This window comes from Ipomoea triloba, chromosome 15, assembly GCF_003576645.1.
Source record: "Ipomoea triloba cultivar NCNSP0323 chromosome 15, ASM357664v1".
NCBI lineage: Eukaryota > Viridiplantae > Streptophyta > Magnoliopsida > Solanales > Convolvulaceae > Ipomoea > Ipomoea triloba.
Genome location: NC_044930.1, coordinates 763,330 through 779,732, shown reverse-complemented (window position 1 = coordinate 779,732; position 16,403 = coordinate 763,330). Strand labels below are relative to the sequence as shown.

General features: G+C 37.9%; 3 protein-coding genes and 1 pseudogene across 3 annotated transcripts in view; 3 read left to right on the top strand and 1 right to left on the bottom strand.

The window, feature by feature from the left end:
* The window catches only part of LOC116006749, a 12,626-nt pseudogene extending 11,024 nt beyond the window's left edge, over window positions 1–1,602 (top strand).
* An 888-nt stretch (window positions 1,603–2,490) lies between these two features.
* LOC116006715 (monodehydroascorbate reductase-like) lies at window positions 2,491–5,568 on the top strand. The gene is made up of 10 exons (XM_031247201.1): window positions 2,491–2,700; window positions 2,950–3,021; window positions 3,216–3,267; window positions 3,402–3,488; window positions 3,637–3,755; window positions 3,848–4,067; window positions 4,153–4,271; window positions 4,364–4,489; window positions 4,700–4,840; window positions 5,047–5,568. Exons 1-10 carry the CDS (start codon window positions 2,650–2,652, stop codon window positions 5,440–5,442), a joined length of 1,383 nt encoding a protein of 460 aa, XP_031103061.1. The 5' UTR covers window positions 2,491–2,649; the 3' UTR covers window positions 5,443–5,568.
* Window positions 5,569–6,036: 468 nt separating this feature from the next.
* On the top strand, window positions 6,037–9,789 carry LOC116006714 (monodehydroascorbate reductase). Its single transcript, XM_031247200.1, has 10 exons — window positions 6,037–6,181; window positions 6,583–6,654; window positions 7,024–7,075; window positions 7,273–7,353; window positions 7,496–7,614; window positions 7,706–7,925; window positions 8,011–8,129; window positions 8,224–8,349; window positions 8,940–9,080; window positions 9,271–9,789. Exons 1-10 carry the CDS (start codon window positions 6,131–6,133, stop codon window positions 9,592–9,594), a joined length of 1,305 nt encoding a protein of 434 aa, XP_031103060.1. The 5' UTR covers window positions 6,037–6,130; the 3' UTR covers window positions 9,595–9,789.
* Window positions 9,790–13,297: 3,508 nt separating this feature from the next.
* Window positions 13,298–16,403, bottom strand: part of LOC116006748 (subtilisin-like protease SBT4.15) — a 5,065-nt gene continuing 1,959 nt past the window's right edge. Inside the window, exons 5-9 of the mRNA XM_031247237.1 lie at window positions 16,161–16,266; window positions 15,284–15,889; window positions 14,515–14,733; window positions 14,179–14,287; window positions 13,298–14,062 (exon numbers count right to left, since the gene is read on the bottom strand). Of these exons, the coding sequence (XP_031103097.1) occupies window positions 13,298–14,062; window positions 14,179–14,287; window positions 14,515–14,733; window positions 15,284–15,889; window positions 16,161–16,266 (1,805 nt within the window). The remainder of the gene's footprint in view (window positions 14,063–14,178; window positions 14,288–14,514; window positions 14,734–15,283; window positions 15,890–16,160; window positions 16,267–16,403) is intronic.

The following is a 16,403-nucleotide window of genomic DNA, read 5'->3' as shown; positions in this document are numbered from 1 at the left end:
CTAATTATTTTTCTCTCACTTGACTCAACTCTCTCAGATGGTGTACAAGACTGTATGTCAAGCAGTGAGGGGATTTTGATGGCCTTTATATAGTTGCATTCCATCAATGCACTAATCATGAAAATTTTCCTATTCTTAATTATTTGCACCACTTTCTGAATAAGAACAAAACATAAATTAGTGGATCCCTAATTTAGGTGTTAGTGTATCCCTGATTTAAGGTCATAGTGGAGTTTAGTGGACTCATACTTTTGACCTTTTATTATTTGTTCTTACACACAATTCTTGATTTTTTATGTCATGTACGTGTATGTATAGCCTGATATCTCAGCGCCGGGGTTGAACATATTGGCGGGATATTCACGTTTGACTTCTATAAGTGGTGACATAGATGATAAAAGAACCTCGGACTACAACGTTTTGTCGGGAACATCCATGTCTTGCCCGCATGTTTCAGCTGCAGCTGCCTATGTTAAGTCTTTCCATCCTGATTGGTCACCTGCCGCAATCAAGTCAGCCTTGATGACAACAGGTAGGATGTCAAAGTGGGTCAAAACTTGTTGATCGGTTTTAAATTGCCTTTCTGTAGGGCGAGTTAGGGCTTAAAATTTTTGTTGGTTTTGCGGATTAGCTTTGATATCATTATGAAGGGTCTAGCTAGCTCGCATTAGCTATTGCCGACTTCTTAAAATTAACATTGCTAGCATTAGCTATTCCCGATTTCACGACATAATAAGGTCATCCACACTAGTGGATTTTGGACCAATTTATTAGACAAAGTGAGTGATGTGGATGATGAGAGAGAATTTTTTTAGCTCCTCCTGTAATTATTGTTTTTTTGTGGGACCCACTAGAAAGATAAAAGGAAAGGAAAAGCTGCACTGGTATGGGTGAGGCGCACGGATCGCGCCCAGCCAGTGCACGCGCCCGCTGACGCATCAACTCCTTTGTTTTTAATTTTTTTTGTGGTATCAGATTTTTTTCACTATTGAGGATGCCCTAACAACATTTTATATTGTATCGATTTCAGCAAAACCTCTAGGGGTGAAGGACGTAGATCTGGAGCTAGCATATGGAGCGGGGATGATTGACCCGACAGCAGCCACAAATCCCGGCCTGGTTTTCGACATTGATGAAGCTGCCTACATAAGTTTCCTCTGCAAAATTGGATACAATAGTTCCAACTTATTACAACAAATCACTGGTAACACAACCAAAGACTGCTCGAGAATTCTATACCCAAATGGAGAAGACGGACTCAACTATCCCACTATCAATTTAAACTTCAACACCGTTTCTAACAATAATCCCAAGATTGTTGGAGTGTTTCATCGTACTGTCACCAACGTTGGGGAAGCGTCGGCAGTTTACAAGGCGACAGTCGAAGCACCAAAGGGTCTTTCCATTGAGGTTTCTCCCAATGTTTTGTCATTCGACAGTGTGAACGAGAAGAAATCGTTTCAGGTTTCTTTGACAGGAAACTACCCAAATGAAGAGACAATGTACTTGTCTGGGTCTATAATTTGGAGTGACTCTATACACAACGTGAGAATCCCTGTACTTGTATCAAGACCTGCGGGAACACAGGAGCATAATTCTTAGTTTCATTAATTTTTATAGTAATGTTGGATTCTTATTGTAATCAATAAAAATGTTTATAAAATTATTAATAAATGATATAAAGTGGGTCTCTTTCTGTTTAATTAGATGTTTTGGTTTCAAGCCTTTAATAAGTTATGATGTCGAAAATACTCTCGGCTATGACCACAAGTACAAATACGCATTAGACCGGACCGTTGAGGGTCCTTCACTAGTCTACTTGTTTGAATCAGCCAAAAGTTCCTCTCTCAGTAATACATGCGATATTTATAGTTAGGAGGAGAGAACAAATTCCAACCCTCCAGCATGGGAGGCACGTGGAATCCATGCATAGGCTTTGGTTGGGACAAAAGAGGGGCCACACAAGTGCCTAGATGTTCCTGAAAATATAGTCTTGTTGTCGGATTTATCGATCTCGGGCTAAATAGGCCGGGTAAGTAGGGACAATCGAGAACCACATATAAGCCAAGTGCATAAGCTCGGTAATCTAGAAGGTTGGAAAAAGTCTCGGAATAAGTCGGTCTAGGTCCAGTCGTGCCTAGCAAGGACTACGGGTCCAATACCAGCCACTGTATAGGCTCCCTCAAATGAGTGATCAAGTAGGTGAAGTATAATTCATGAGTGATCAAGTAGGTGAAGTATAATTCTTGTATTTAAAATTTGTAGTAGCTGAGGATTAAACTATTGACTTTTGGTTAAAGATGAATGAGTCTCTTTCACTTAGTCACACACTCCAAATTAATCCATTGTTCTTAGTGAGTTAACCTAATTTATCATTTATCATTTATCATGTATCATTGGTTGCGAGTTTTTGTGTCATCTTTATTACATGCTTTAATTTAAATAGGAAAAAATAACGAGAAAAGCTGAAACATAGGAGCCATAACGAACTCAGGCTGTTAATTCATCGCACAATCTGCAAGGTGTGTCGGCATTTACGCTTTCTTCTCGGTTTTTTATTACCATGTCTACGCTCTCCTTATGCATGCATGGCTACGGTATTCCGACTTGGCAAGGCTGTAACAAAGCGCTGTTTGTTGAATCGGAGCTATGGCGGAGAAGTCATTCAAGTATGTGATTCTCGGCGGCGGCGTTTCTGCCGTAAGTATCTCTCGCTTCTCGCCGATCGATCATATCGTCGTTAATTAGATTCCTTCCTAATGTTTCCTCTGCGTTTCGCTTTGAGTTTTAGTTTTTTCAATTTGTGAATTTAGTTATGGATTTGGTTGAATTTTGAGGATCAGATTGTGATTCAATTAGGCTCCGTATAGATCCGAAAATGATGTATGCTTGAAGCTGTAATAATCTCCTAGTTTTGGGGATTTGATGATTTGAATTGTGTCTTTGCAGGGCTATGCTGCTAGGGAATTTGCCAATCAGGGAGTTCAGCCTGGTGAACTAGCAATTATTTCCAGAGAGTCAGTATGTACTTTGGAATATTCTTCTCTTTACGGCATGATTTGTTTTAATGGAAATTGATCTAAATTAAAAGCTTTGAGTTGTTATTGATGATCCTCAGTTGAACTTTTGTATATTGGTTGAGTGCAGCTATACTCTCTGAGAAATTATTTCACAATGCATTATTATTATTATTGTTAATGTTGTTGTTATTTCAGGTGGCTCCATATGAACGAGCTGCTCTTAGCAAAGGATATCTCTTTCCTGAAGGTATGCCCTTTAGTAAATCAGACAAATGGGGGCCAAATTAGTGAAGCAATGATATTTGTTCTGGATTACTGAGCTGCAGGTTTTTCCTGCCAAGTATTTCTTCAAATTTATTCATTTGATTTGGTTTTCTCCAGGAGCTTCAAGACAAAGACTCCCAAGCTTTCATGTATGTGCTGGAGCTGGATGGGAGATATTACTCCCTGAGTGGTATGAGGAGAAAGGTTTTTATTTACCCTCCCAAATTTATCTTAGACATTTATAACATGGCTTGTTTAACAGGAGTTTGAAATTATGTATCTTGGGCTTCTACTTTCACCATATTCTTTTGGGAGGATTTGTAGTGATCTTGTCTTGTCTATATGTTTTCAGGGATTTCGTTGATCATGAATACAGAAATTGTGGAAGCAGATGTTGCTTCGAAGACACTTATTAGTGCTGCTGGAGAAGCATTTAAATATAACGTGTTGATTATTGCAACTGGTTCCACAGTGATTATCGTTGACATTAAGGGGATTTTTCAGTTTTGTTTTTTTGTCCCATATCCATTACCATCAGTTTTATTTTATTTTTTGATTCTCAGGTTCTGAGGTTGTCGGATTGTGGTTTACGAGGTGCAAACGCCAAAAACATCTTCTACTTGAGAGATATCGATGAAGCAGAACAGATTTCGCAAGCAATAGATGCGAAGAAAACTGGAAAAGCTGTTGTTATTGGTGGAGGGTACATTGCAGTTGAGATCAGTGCTTCGCTCAGTATGAACAACTTAGATGTTACTATGGTATTCCCAGAACCATGGTGCAGTAAGTAAACAGCCACAATATGTTTTTGGTTTATGATTCTATGACATTTCTCCTGGGACCTTATTATCTAACTTATCACATTCAGTGCCTAGGCTTTTCACAGCAGGCATAGCAGCCTTCTATGAAGGATACTATAAGAACAAGGGAATCAAAATCATCAAAGGTACTGTAGCAATTGGGTTTGAAGCCCATCCTAATGGGGAGGTATACCTCGCACATTTTAGTTAATATGTGTACTTTCTGTATTAGGAAAATCTTGCTATAAACTTTATAGGGTATTTGTTTGCATTTCTCAGGTAAAGAATGTTTTACTAGCTGATGGTAGGGCACTTGAAGCTGATATTGTAGCTGTAGGTGTTGGTGCAATGCCTACTACAACATTATTTTATTGGCAACTTAAGGAGGAGGTGGGGGGAATTAAGGTGCATCTCGATCCTATCTCCTTCAAGAATCTGTCTAGAAATATTTCAACTATAAGGCCAATGGTGGATCCAATTAAATTCATATAATCTGTCTAGAATGGTTATTTGTTTACTCATTTATTCATATAATACTGGCACTTTATGTTGTGCCCTCTTGCATTGAGTTTCTAGATGTGTTTTCTTATATGGAGAGGTCCGGTTTTGTTGCAGACTGATGCTTTCCTTAGGACCAATGTTCCTGATGTATATGCTATTGGTGATGTATCCTCTTTCCATTGTAAGATATACGATGATGTTAGACGAGTTGAACATGTTGATCATGCTCGTAGATCTGCTGAACAGGCTGTAAAGGTGTGATTTCTTATGCTATTATATGATTGAAGTCTAATAGTATCTTGAAACAGACTTGGGTTTTTTTTTTTTGAGTACTACTGACTCTGTTACATGCAGTATCTGTTCATAACTATTTTCTCAACCTACTGAAGCATAAAGAGTTGAGTTCTTAAGAGTTTGTGAATGTGAACTGAAACTTCGAGAAATTTGTATTGTTGTTGCAGGCAATTTATGCAAGTGAACAGGGGACGACCATCGAAGAGTATGACTACCTTCCATTCTTCTACTCCAAGACCTTTGATTTGTCTTGGCAGTTCTATGGAGACAACGTGGGTGAAACAGTGTTATTTGGAGATCCTGACCCGAAATCTCCAACTCACAAGTTTGGACAGTACTGGATTGACAATGGTAAGGTTGTGGGTGTGTTCTTGGAGAGCGGGACTGTGGAAGAGACCGAAGCTATTGCATTAGTTGCTAGAGTTCAACCTGCTGCTCTTAGCATGGACGAAATGGCAAAGCAGGGTATCTACTTTGCCCTTGGTATATCAGGACACAGTGGCGTGTCAATTACTGTTAAAGGACTCAAAAAAACTCATTCCGGCTTACCTTATTCACCTTAATTACTTAAGCTCTTAGCTTAGCTAGTCACAATCTTTGTTGAGTTGTTCTTTGTTTTGTTCCTTTCCTTGAGTTGTATCTTTTCAGTCAGTTGGGACTATTCGATAATGAAATCTCTTCTTCCTTCTCGTTGTTGTCTCCAAAAACGCTCTCTTTTTTTTCTTTTTTTTTTAAAAAAAAGTCCGTACGAATAGTTCAGTTGGTAGACACCGGATGACAGGTACTGATTCTTCCACCGACTCTTGTATTACCATTTTTTTTAGTACTATTGACCCTGTTACATGTAATTTGTTCATATATATTTTTTCAATCTACTGGAGCCTAACAAGTTAATATTCTCCCGAGACTCGAATCCATGACTTCCTCATTTGTAAGACTCACTTCATGCGGCTTGAAATAGAGGGAGAAGATTTTTCTTAAAATACACGGAGAAGATTTTTCTTTCACCAAGAAGATAAAGGCGTGCTTTCGTGGCAGCTGTACAGTCAGCAGTTTGAACGGCAGACGAATCTCCGCGTGTTCAGATTGGCCCGATCAGCCAATCACCGTGCCCCGAGCAACGGTCCAACACTATATAAATAACAGTCTAACCTCTACTGTCTACTTCGTCTCAAGTTTGTCCGTACGGGTTTTTCCATTTCTACTACGCTAGAGAAGGAGCGACCAACATCTGTTCGTTGAATCGGAGCTATGGCGGGGAAGTCATTCAAGTATGTGATTCTCGGTGGCGGCGTTGCTGCCGTAAGTATCTCTCGCTTCTCGCCGATCGATCGTCGATCTATTCCTAATATTTCACTTCGTTTTGCTTGATCTTTAACTTCTTTGAAATTTTGCAATTTGTGAATTTAATTATGGCTTTAGTTGAATTCTGAGGATCAGATTGTGGCTCAATTAGACTCCATGTAGATCTGAAAATGATGTGTGCTTAGAGCTATTTATCTATTATACTCCGTTTTGTTTATTTTTCCGCTGCGGTTTTGCATTAGTGAATTGTTGTAATATCAAATTTTAGCTTTGATACTTATTCGGTACTCTTAAGAAGATTTCTACTTTGAGTTTACTGTCACTACCTCATCAGTGTATTATCTATGCATATTTTTTTAGACTGGGGATTTGATGATTTGATTTGATTGACTTCACAGGGTTATGCTGCTAGGGAATTTTCCAAACAGGGAGTTAAGCCTGGTGAACTAGCACTTATTTCCAAAGAGGCAGTATGTACTTTGGAATATTCTTCTCTTTACCAGATCATTTGGTTTAATGGGATATCTGTTTCTGGATTGATCTAAACTAAAAGCTTTGATCTATAGATCCTTAGATGCACTTTTGTAAAGTGATTGAGTGAGCTATACTTTCTGAGCATGGTTTAGTTGTGTCCATCCCCATCCCCCAACTCCCACTCTGGTCAATATCTGTCTACTTAAAGCACTTAACTTGCTTCGTTATCTTAACTCATTCATCTCCAAAACCATTATGTTCATTTTTATTTTTTATTTTTTTATAAAATTTCTTGTTATACTTGGGTTAAAATTTATGCACTGCATGTATTTCACAATGCATTATTGTTCTTGTTATTATTTCAGGTGGCTCCATACGAACGCCCAGCTCTTAGCAAAGGGTATCTCTTTCCTGAAGGTATGCCTTTTAGTAAATTAGATGAATGATTAGTCTTGTATCTAAACTTTGCCAAATATGTAATTAATCTTTAACACAAACTTGTTGCTCTACATCATCCTTTAATGCAGTAGTGATACTTTTTCTTTGGATTACTGAGCGGGGTTTTCCTGCCAAATATTTCTTTTATTTTATTCATTTGATTTTATGTTCTCCAGGTGCTGCAAGACTCCCAGGCTTCCATGTATGTGTTGGGAGTGGAGGTGAGAGACTACTCCCTGAGTGGTACACAGAGAAAGGTATTTATTTACCCTCCCAGATTTATGTTAGACATTATAACATGGCTTGTTTAGTAGGAAGTAGAAATTATGGATCTTGGGATTCCACTTTCACCATGTTCTTTTGGAAGGATTTCTAGTGATCTTGTTTATATGTTTTCAGGGATTTCATTGATCCTCAGTACAGAAATTGTGGAAGCAGATGTTGCTTCAAAGACACTTATTAGTGCTGCTGGAGAATCATTTAAATATGAAGTGTTGATTATTGCAACTGGTTCCACAGTGAGTATTGTAGACATTAAGGGGATTTGTCGTCGTCTTCTTTTTTCTTTCCATATCCATTACTGTCATTTGTTTTTCTGTCAATTCTCAGGTTCTGAGGTTGTCGGATTTTGGTGTACAAGGTGCTGACTCCAAAAACATCTTCTACTTGAGAGAAATTGATGAAGCAGATAAGCTTGTTGAAGCAATAAAGGCAAAGAAAAATGGAAAAGCTGTTGTTGTTGGAGGAGGGTACATTGGACTTGAACTCAGTGCTGTGCTCAGGATGAACAACATTGATGTTACTATGGTATTTCCAGAACCATGGTGCAGTAAGTAAACAGCTACATTTTTTTTTAGTTTATGACATTTTTGCGTATTTTCCCTGGACCTTATTGTCTAACTTATGAAACACAGTGCCTAGGCTTTTCACAGCTAGCATAGCAGCTTTCTATGAAGGATACTATGAAAACAAGGGAATCAAAATCATCAAAGGTACTGTAGCAGTTGGGTTTGACACCCATCCTAATGGGGAGGTATGTCTCACTTGCATTTTAGTTATTATGAGTACTTTCTGTATTTGGAAAATCTTCCTATAAACTTTATACGGTGTTTATTTGGATTTGTCAGGTAAAGGAAGTTAAACTGAAGGATGGTAGGTCTTTGGAAGCTGACATTGTAGTTGTAGGTGTTGGTGCAAAGCCTCTTACAACATTATTTAAAGGGCAGGTTGAGGAGGAGAAAGGGGGAATTAAGGTACTTCTTGATCATTCTTCAAGAATCTATCTAGAATTATTAAACTACACCAGAAATTATACAATTACAAGGGCAATGTTGGTGCCGACTAAATTTCTAAATCCCACTTAGAAACATTGTACTTCTCACCTCTTTTTCCTGTATGTTAATTTATTCTAAATCTTTTAATCATGGTCTGTAAAAGTGTATAACTTTGTTATACTATTTGAACTATGTTGGATAAAGCTCTCTTTTTTTGATTTTTTTGGTTTTATTGTTGTCATTTTTCGCAAGAGATTTAATTTTTTTATAGCTTTAAAAATTTATGCCGGATAATATGGTTACAACCATTGATCTCATCCAATTTGAAATATACTTCATTGGGGAAAAAATTGTAAAGACTGGGAACAAAACTGGGGAAGAAAAGTCTATTATATTTGTACAATAGAACCAATCTGACATCTGCAAGGTCCAACTTTCTAAGTTCAGCTAATACTATTGAATGGCTATTTATTTATTTATTCATTGTTTCATATAATGTTAACACTTCATGTTGCGTCCTGCCTTGAATTTCCGGATGTATTTTCTTATATGGAGAAGTTTTGTTGCAGACTGATGCTTTCTTTAAGACCAGTGTTCCTGGTGTATATGCTGTTGGTGATGTAGTCACTTTCCCTTTGAAGCTATACAATGAGCAGAGACGAGTTGAACATGTTGATCATGCTCGCAAATCTGCTGAACAGGCTGTAAAGGTGTGTTATTTTTAGCTGTGATCTTATATGATTGGCTGCCTGCTCAATTCATTGGTCTATTCTCTGCAAATATTATCAGTCTTGAGTTCTCAAGTCTTATTCTATATCAGCTCTTCAGTTATAGAACTGGGTTAAAGTTTATCACCTGATTCTTAAGTGACATTAAAGGCCTATTGTATTTCTGTTGCAGGCCATTTTTGCAAGTGAAAAGGGGACATCCATTGATGAGTATGACTACCTTCCATACTTCTATTCCCGTGCCTTTGATTTGTCTTGGCAGTTCTATGGTGACAACGTAGGTGAAACAGTGTTATTTGGAGATAATGACCCAAAATCTCCAACGCACAAGTTTGGACAGTACTGGATCCAAAATGGCAAGGTTGTTGGTGCATTCTTGGAGAGCGGGACTCCAGAAGAGAACAAGGCTATTGCGAAAGTCGCTAGAGTTCAGCCTCCTGCTCTTAGCTTGGACGAAATGGCAAACCAGGGTCTCACCTTTGCCTCTAAGATCTGAAGCCTTCTGTTTCTTTCCATCCATTGTTTTCCCTAGTTGCTTGAATTGATAAAATACATAATAAATAAACTTGATGGTTTCATTTGTCCACCGCCCATAATGATTGGATTTCAAAACTTGATGGTTTTAAGAGTCCACCACCCTATCTGCTTTATAATATAATGATTAGATTTCAATGAATTACCAGTTATTGAAGTTCAGGTGCCAATGGCATAAAAACTACTCCTACATTTATGCTCTTTGCCCTGTTTGCCATGGATTTACATTGTCATAAAATACACTTGAACGTTCTATTGACTTGTAAAAAAGTGCAATTCTCAGCAAAAATTTTAAGGGCACAAAGTACATATTTTTAAAATTGTATAAGAAAATACTTGCCTTGGGTGGCAGCATTGAAGAAGTAGTAGGAAAACCCAATTATATATGCTAAGCTATGTAGTTCAAAATGATTGAAGCAGTAGAAAAAACCAAATTATATATGCTAGGCTATGTAGCTCAAAATGACTATTACAGTTTGTATACCTACCAGAACTAATAGAAGAAAAACAGACAAAACTAAGATGAAAGACTAAGGTGTACTGAAATAGGTGCGCTTCAGTGTTGCCCAGTTGCTGTTAAAGTATGAATTTTAATATTGATAGCGCAATTTTCTCCCGTTTGTGAAACAGGTAAAGGATGTGTCGGTCATTCTGTTAAATACTGGTATAGTGGTGATGGTGAAATTGATCAGGCAACTCATGAAGGCAATGTAAGAGTGTGTTCGAATATGCGGGGTGCGCTGTTCCACTGCGATGCAGTGATGAAGAGGGTGGTGGTGTAGTCATTTAGGGCAATGAGTGTGGCTTTCTTGAAATTTATTTTGACGAAGAGTGCGGTGGTGTAGTCATTTATGGCAATGAGTGTGGCTTTCTTAAAATTTATTTTCAGGAAGTTGTTTGCTGTTTGCTTTTACTGGCCTTGTCTTATTCCAGATCTTTGTAGCAATATGGTGATATGTATGCCACGGGTTGTTGGTTTGCTGGTAGATAACTCGAGTGAACCAATACTATTTATACATATTTTAGGCTAATTTTATAAAGAATAAGAATCTTAGACTACTTAGAATCTTTAGGAATAGTATTTCCATTGAGTCTTAATTATTTTGGGAAGGAAAAGCTCAATCCTTTTTATATATGAAAAATAAGATTTTATTCTCAAGTTTCAGCAGGTTACTAGTGACAATTGGAATAGAGAGGATGAGTAGCTAATGGGTTGACCCGACAATGACTGTATCAGGTCAACCCGTTAAACTTAAAACCTATTAAAAACTAGTTTAACTACTTAATATTATCTATGTTAACCCGTTTCCACAATCATGTTTATAACCCTCTAAAATTCATTGTTATATAGTATAATAAATGAAAGAATTCTTGAAACAAATAGATAATATGAAATAATATATTAAAACATTCTTTAATATATTTCATAACATATTTTAAAATACACAAGAAATTAAATACAAACTATGATAAAATATTTGTTATTTGTATAAGTTTGCACAACTTATATACTAATATTTGTCAAAAACAATTATATTTTAATTCATATATTTTTGGTTCTGCAGTTACTACTAATAAACATTTGAGAATTTCTTCATCTCTCCTTGCAATGCCAGATTGAAAAATTTAAGGTAAGTACTTCTAGTGAATCACCATTGATAGTCTTCATAAGATCATACATCATTTCAAGAATGAAAAATGAGATTTGATTCTCCAGTTTGATGAGGTCTCGGATCACTATGGGAATAGAGCGAGGGTGAGTTCATCTTTTATGTGGTACTATTTATACATATTTTAGGCTAATTTAATAGGAATCTTAGACTACTAGAGTTCTCAGGCATAGAAATTCCAAGTCCTAATTATTTTGACGATGGAAAAGTTCAACCTTTTTTATATATGAAAAAAAAAATGGATTTGGTTTTCAAGCTTAACAGGTTGCTAGTGACAATTGAAATTTATATATGAAAAAAAATGGATTTGGTTTTCAAACTTAACAGGTTGCTAGTGACAATTGAAATAGAGAGGATGGGTAGTTAACGGGTTGACTCGGCAATGACCTTATCGAGTAACCGCTTAAACTTAAAACCTATTAAAAACTAGTTTAACTTGTTAATATTATTGCTTTAACCCGTTTACACAACCATGTTTATAAACCTTTAAAACTCATTGTTATATAGTATAATAAAAGAAAGAATTCTTTTATTTAAAATATCTATTGAAGGGATACGATTAAAACAAATGAATAATATGAAATAATATATTAAAACATTGCATCTTTAATATATTTCATAACATATTTTAAAATACACAATAAATTAAATACAAACTATGATAAAATATTTGTTATTTGTATAAGTTTGCACAATTTATATACTAATAAAATAAAATTTTTAATAGAAAATTAATTTATAATTTATTACATTATATGTCTGCAGTTCATATATTAAGCACAAATGGCGGTACTTGAGAGGGTTCCCAAGGATCCAACTACTTAGGTCTACGTCGCCACAATATTTTTCTATGGAGGCGTGAGAGTTAGAAGTTCGGCCTAATTTTTTTGGTATCGTAGGGGAAGGGTTGACCTTTCTAAGGCATATTCAGTCGTATCGGCATAGTCCTTTTGATTTGTTTTCAATCGAAATATCAAACAGCGCAACCTGACTCTACTTGACTAAGCTCGTACTCCTCCAAAGAAAGAGTTTGCTTTACCCAACTCCCCTTTTTTATAACAAGATAGAAATCCCACATACACTTGTTAGTTTCAAGTATAGAGTGAATAATGCCTTAGCAAGCACCTACTCCTATCAAAAAGCTTGAATTTACTAACTAAACAAACAGGGGTAAAGCACATACACTTGTTAGTTAGTAAAGCTTGACTTTACTAACTTAACATCCGTTTCCTTGGTGCAACAAAAAAACTCTTGTGCCTTTATAATGCTTTCGCGGTAGAGTAAGGAATCTGCTTCACGGCTTTTTACTTCTTACTCATGCACGACGACTTTTATTAACATATAGCATCTTCAGCATTAGAAGCCGTTCAATCCCTTGCTTCTTGCCTTATATTACATAGTCAAGCAAGCTTTCGTGCTAGGTGCTCACCTTTTTTGGCTTCCCTAAAATATAATATTTGGAAGTAATATTCTAAATAATATGTTAATTGAATGTTATGAATTGTTTGATGGATTAAATGGTAGGTTTTTTTTCTCTCTCTCTCTCTCTCTCTTTTTTTAATATAACTTTACTTCAAATTTTAGTTTTTTTTTTAATAATATGTATTAATTAATAAGTTTAGCAGGTTTAAATGAGTTTCGTGTCATATCGGACATGATTCGAAACCTATTAACAAAACATGTCTATCGTGTCAATCCGTTTACAGAATTTCAACCCGTTAATTTTAACGTGTCGTATTCATGTTTAGCCGTGTTGTTATTGTGTCGACCCCTAAACGAATATGTATACACGAACTGTTAGGTCTAGTGTACTGTGACATCTTAGTAAGTAGGTACTTTTCCATATTATGATAAGAATTTAGCCTTGTGTATATATGTATTGCAGTCATCATTTTGCAGGCACAACAGAACTTAACAGATGTTATTAAGTGATGCAAATGAGTTTACAGCAAAAAGTAAACAAACAGCACTCAACACACAGCAAATTAAAGCCCATCAGTCATCTACTTGCAATTGCCTGTAGATAAGAATGGGGCACCTAACACTATGTGTGTTGTCCTTCCATATCAGGGACCCCGCCAGGAACCACGACATCGCCTTTTCGAATCTCCCACTCACAACAACCTTGTATGACCTCGTCTGGTTTGTGGCCGGGAACGACAGGATGTTGGGAGTCACGCTGACTGTAAGCGCTTGGGCGGCCTTGACGTTAGCCTTGAACACGGTTGAGCCAGCCCCAACGTACGTTACATTGCGATAAAACACAGCTGAGAAGGTTGTGGAGTTCGGGTTCGTGAGCTGCAGATGCATTGATGGATAGTTAAGCCCATCTGCTCCCTGTGCTGCTGGGATTTTCGAGCATTTGTCGTCTTCGCTCCCTGTTAGTGACCCTAGAGTTGCATTGTTCCATTCTTTGCAGAGGTAACTTTTGTAGCCATTCGTGTCAATGTCGAAAATCAGGCCTGGAGCTACTGCCTTTGTTGGCCTAATTAGGCCTGCCCCTGAGGCTAGATATGCACCAATTGGCTTAATTTTCATGGCTTTCGCAGTGGTCATCAGAGCAGATTTGATTGCAGCAGGGGACCAGTCAGGGTGGAAGGTTTTCACATAAGCTGCAGCCCCAGCAGCATGAGGAGTAGCCATGGATGTGCCTGATTCGACATTGTATTTAACAACCCGAGTGTCGTCTATCTGTCCTGTCATGGTTGTTAGCTGTGTATATGCAGCGAGAATGCCCAATCCTGGTGCCGCGAGATCAGGCTGTTCATTCGGGCTATATATGTCAATCCAGGCCAAATGTAATACCCCGGAAGAAAAAAAAAAAAAAAAGGAAACAGAGAAATGAAGTAAACAGCTGGCCTGGCCTGTAGTCTCACCTTGAGGATGTTGGGGCTGATGGTTTGGGGTCCCCTGGATGAGAAGCTGGCCACAGATGGTGCAGTGGCCTTCACTGCTCTTGATCTAAATATTTCAGCAGTGGGAGCCCTTCAAATCACACATAATCATTAGAAGACAGAAAAATTATTTGAGTGACCAAAAAATCCACAGTCACTACCTGAAGGTAGGTCTTACAGGGTAAACCTGCCTTTGAGCATAGGCAATAACAGATCATAAGCAGGTAAATCAACTTAGGTTACTTATAACTCATTGATCTTACTGTGAGTTGTCTAATTTTATGCATGAATTTGAGTTGATGGAAGGTGGAGACATACTTGGTGGAGTTGATATACTTATCAATCTTTTTACCATCTTCAATATCAACAATGGTTGCAGGTATCATAGTGGGAAGAACAGTGTCTGGAAGTTTGTCTGATGTAATCACTCCCACTCCATGAATCCATTTGATGGTGTAGTCTTGAGAAGCACTGCTAAGACAGTATACTATCTTCCCTTTCACCAGTTTCTCGCTTATACTCAAATAATCACAGGCACTGTCATGGAAAGTGTAAGCATGCATAAACACCAGATCAAATAAACAAGAATTCTAGAAAAATAAGGGGGAGGGGGTGGAATTTTTTATTTTGGTGGGACGACAGGAAAAACCCACAATCACTACTGAAGAGTGTGTATAGGCTAAATCCCACTTTGTAACCAGTAAAAGACGTAAACTAGCCAACAGCTCAAACCAAGAAGGTTAATAGATTATTCTTACTGACCGAGTAAAATTTGGAATTTTATGGTTATTAAAGCATCAGTCGGACATATCGACTCTATCAAGTTGCCAAAAAAATGGCTTTTTGGCTGTGTATGATGAAATCCAATAGTTATACCATGGACCTGGGTTTATATATCTTGCAAAGTGGACCGATAACAATTTACATACTGAATGTTCACAATTCAAAATTATAAACGTTCAGTATGTAAATTGTGAACATTTAGTTGTAAATATTCAGTATATATAAATTGTGAATATTCAGTATGTAATTGTGTATTTTGGACCGGGATCCACAGAATAATTTGATGAAATCTTGAAGTTTTTACCTGTAATTTCCTGGGTATGTTGCGTTCTTGTCTTGTGCGAGAGTTCCACTGATCAATGGATACATTTTTCCCAGCTCAAAAGTGTTGATAGAAAATCCAGAAAGCGTTTCTCCGTTTCCAAGCTTAACATCAGACTCGAATCTCCGGTCAATGCTGGTGGCGGCCACCGTCATGAGCCACGGCGACCCGTTTTGGATGGTCCCAAAGTAAGGCCCTTCGTTGCCGGCGGCGGCGGTGGTGACAATCCCTTTCTTCATGGCGTGGTAGCCACCGATGGCGATGGGGTCCTGGAAGAACGACCGGGGGTGGCCGCCGACGGAGAGGGAGATGACGTCGACGCCGTCGGCGATGGCGGCGTCGAACCCGGCCAACACGTCCATGTCTTGGCACCCTTGGCCCCAACATACCTTGTAGCTGGCGATACGCGCCGACGGGACGCCGCCACGCGCCGTGCCTTCGGCTATGCCGTAGAGGCTGGCGCCCTCCACCATCCGGCCGGCGGCGATGGAGGCTATGTGAGTGCCGTGGCCGTCGAAGTCCACCGGACTCTCTTGCTCCACCGGAGCAAAGCCTTCCACGTTGAAATACTGAGCTCCGATCACCTTCCTGCATGTACACATCTCCCATGATCACAAATCTCCATGACAAATTTTTGTCAGACCGTCTAGTCTCAATTCGTAAAACTGTCTCATGAGTTTCAATACATGAAACAAGTCAGAATTTTGACTTCATTCATCAAAGATCTGACACTGATAATCTGATTGCATTAATAAAAAAATCTAATAGATTAATTCTGGTCTGTCTCACATAAATGTTATCTTAGCTTCAAAAATTTATTGAAAACACCAAAAATAATAATTTTGAAAGAAACAGTTACCGGTTGCATCCAGTGAAGTTAAGCCCTTCCTGGCATTTCCCCTTCCATTTCGCCGGCGGCGGCCCATACCCATCATCTTTGAAACTCGGAGATTCAACCCAAACCCCTACAAACAAATGAAAATATTTTGATCTCAAACCTCTTAATCAATGTTGGATAGTTTGACAATCTCACAATCCCAGCAAATTAATTAGGTAATTAACTAGCACTTTGTTAAAAAAAAAAAAAAAAAAAAAAAAAAAA

Bases quoted from the DNA above. Each gene is read 5' to 3' on its own strand.
- LOC116006715 (XM_031247201.1), top strand. From the start codon at position 2,650: ATGGCGGAGAAGTCATTCAAGTATGTGATTCTCGGCGGCGGCGTTTCT. The intron at 3,489-3,636 runs GTTTTTATTTAC...ATATGTTTTCAG, and splicing joins TGAGTGGTATGAGGAGAAAG to GGATTTCGTTGATCATGAAT. The intron at 3,756-3,847 runs GTGATTATCGTT...TTTGATTCTCAG, and splicing joins TTATTGCAACTGGTTCCACA to GTTCTGAGGTTGTCGGATTG.
- LOC116006714 (XM_031247200.1), top strand. From the start codon at position 6,131: ATGGCGGGGAAGTCATTCAAGTATGTGATTCTCGGTGGCGGCGTTGCT. The intron at 7,076-7,272 runs GTATGCCTTTTA...TATGTTCTCCAG, and splicing joins AGGGTATCTCTTTCCTGAAG to GTGCTGCAAGACTCCCAGGC. The intron at 8,130-8,223 runs GTATGTCTCACT...TGGATTTGTCAG, and splicing joins ACACCCATCCTAATGGGGAG to GTAAAGGAAGTTAAACTGAA.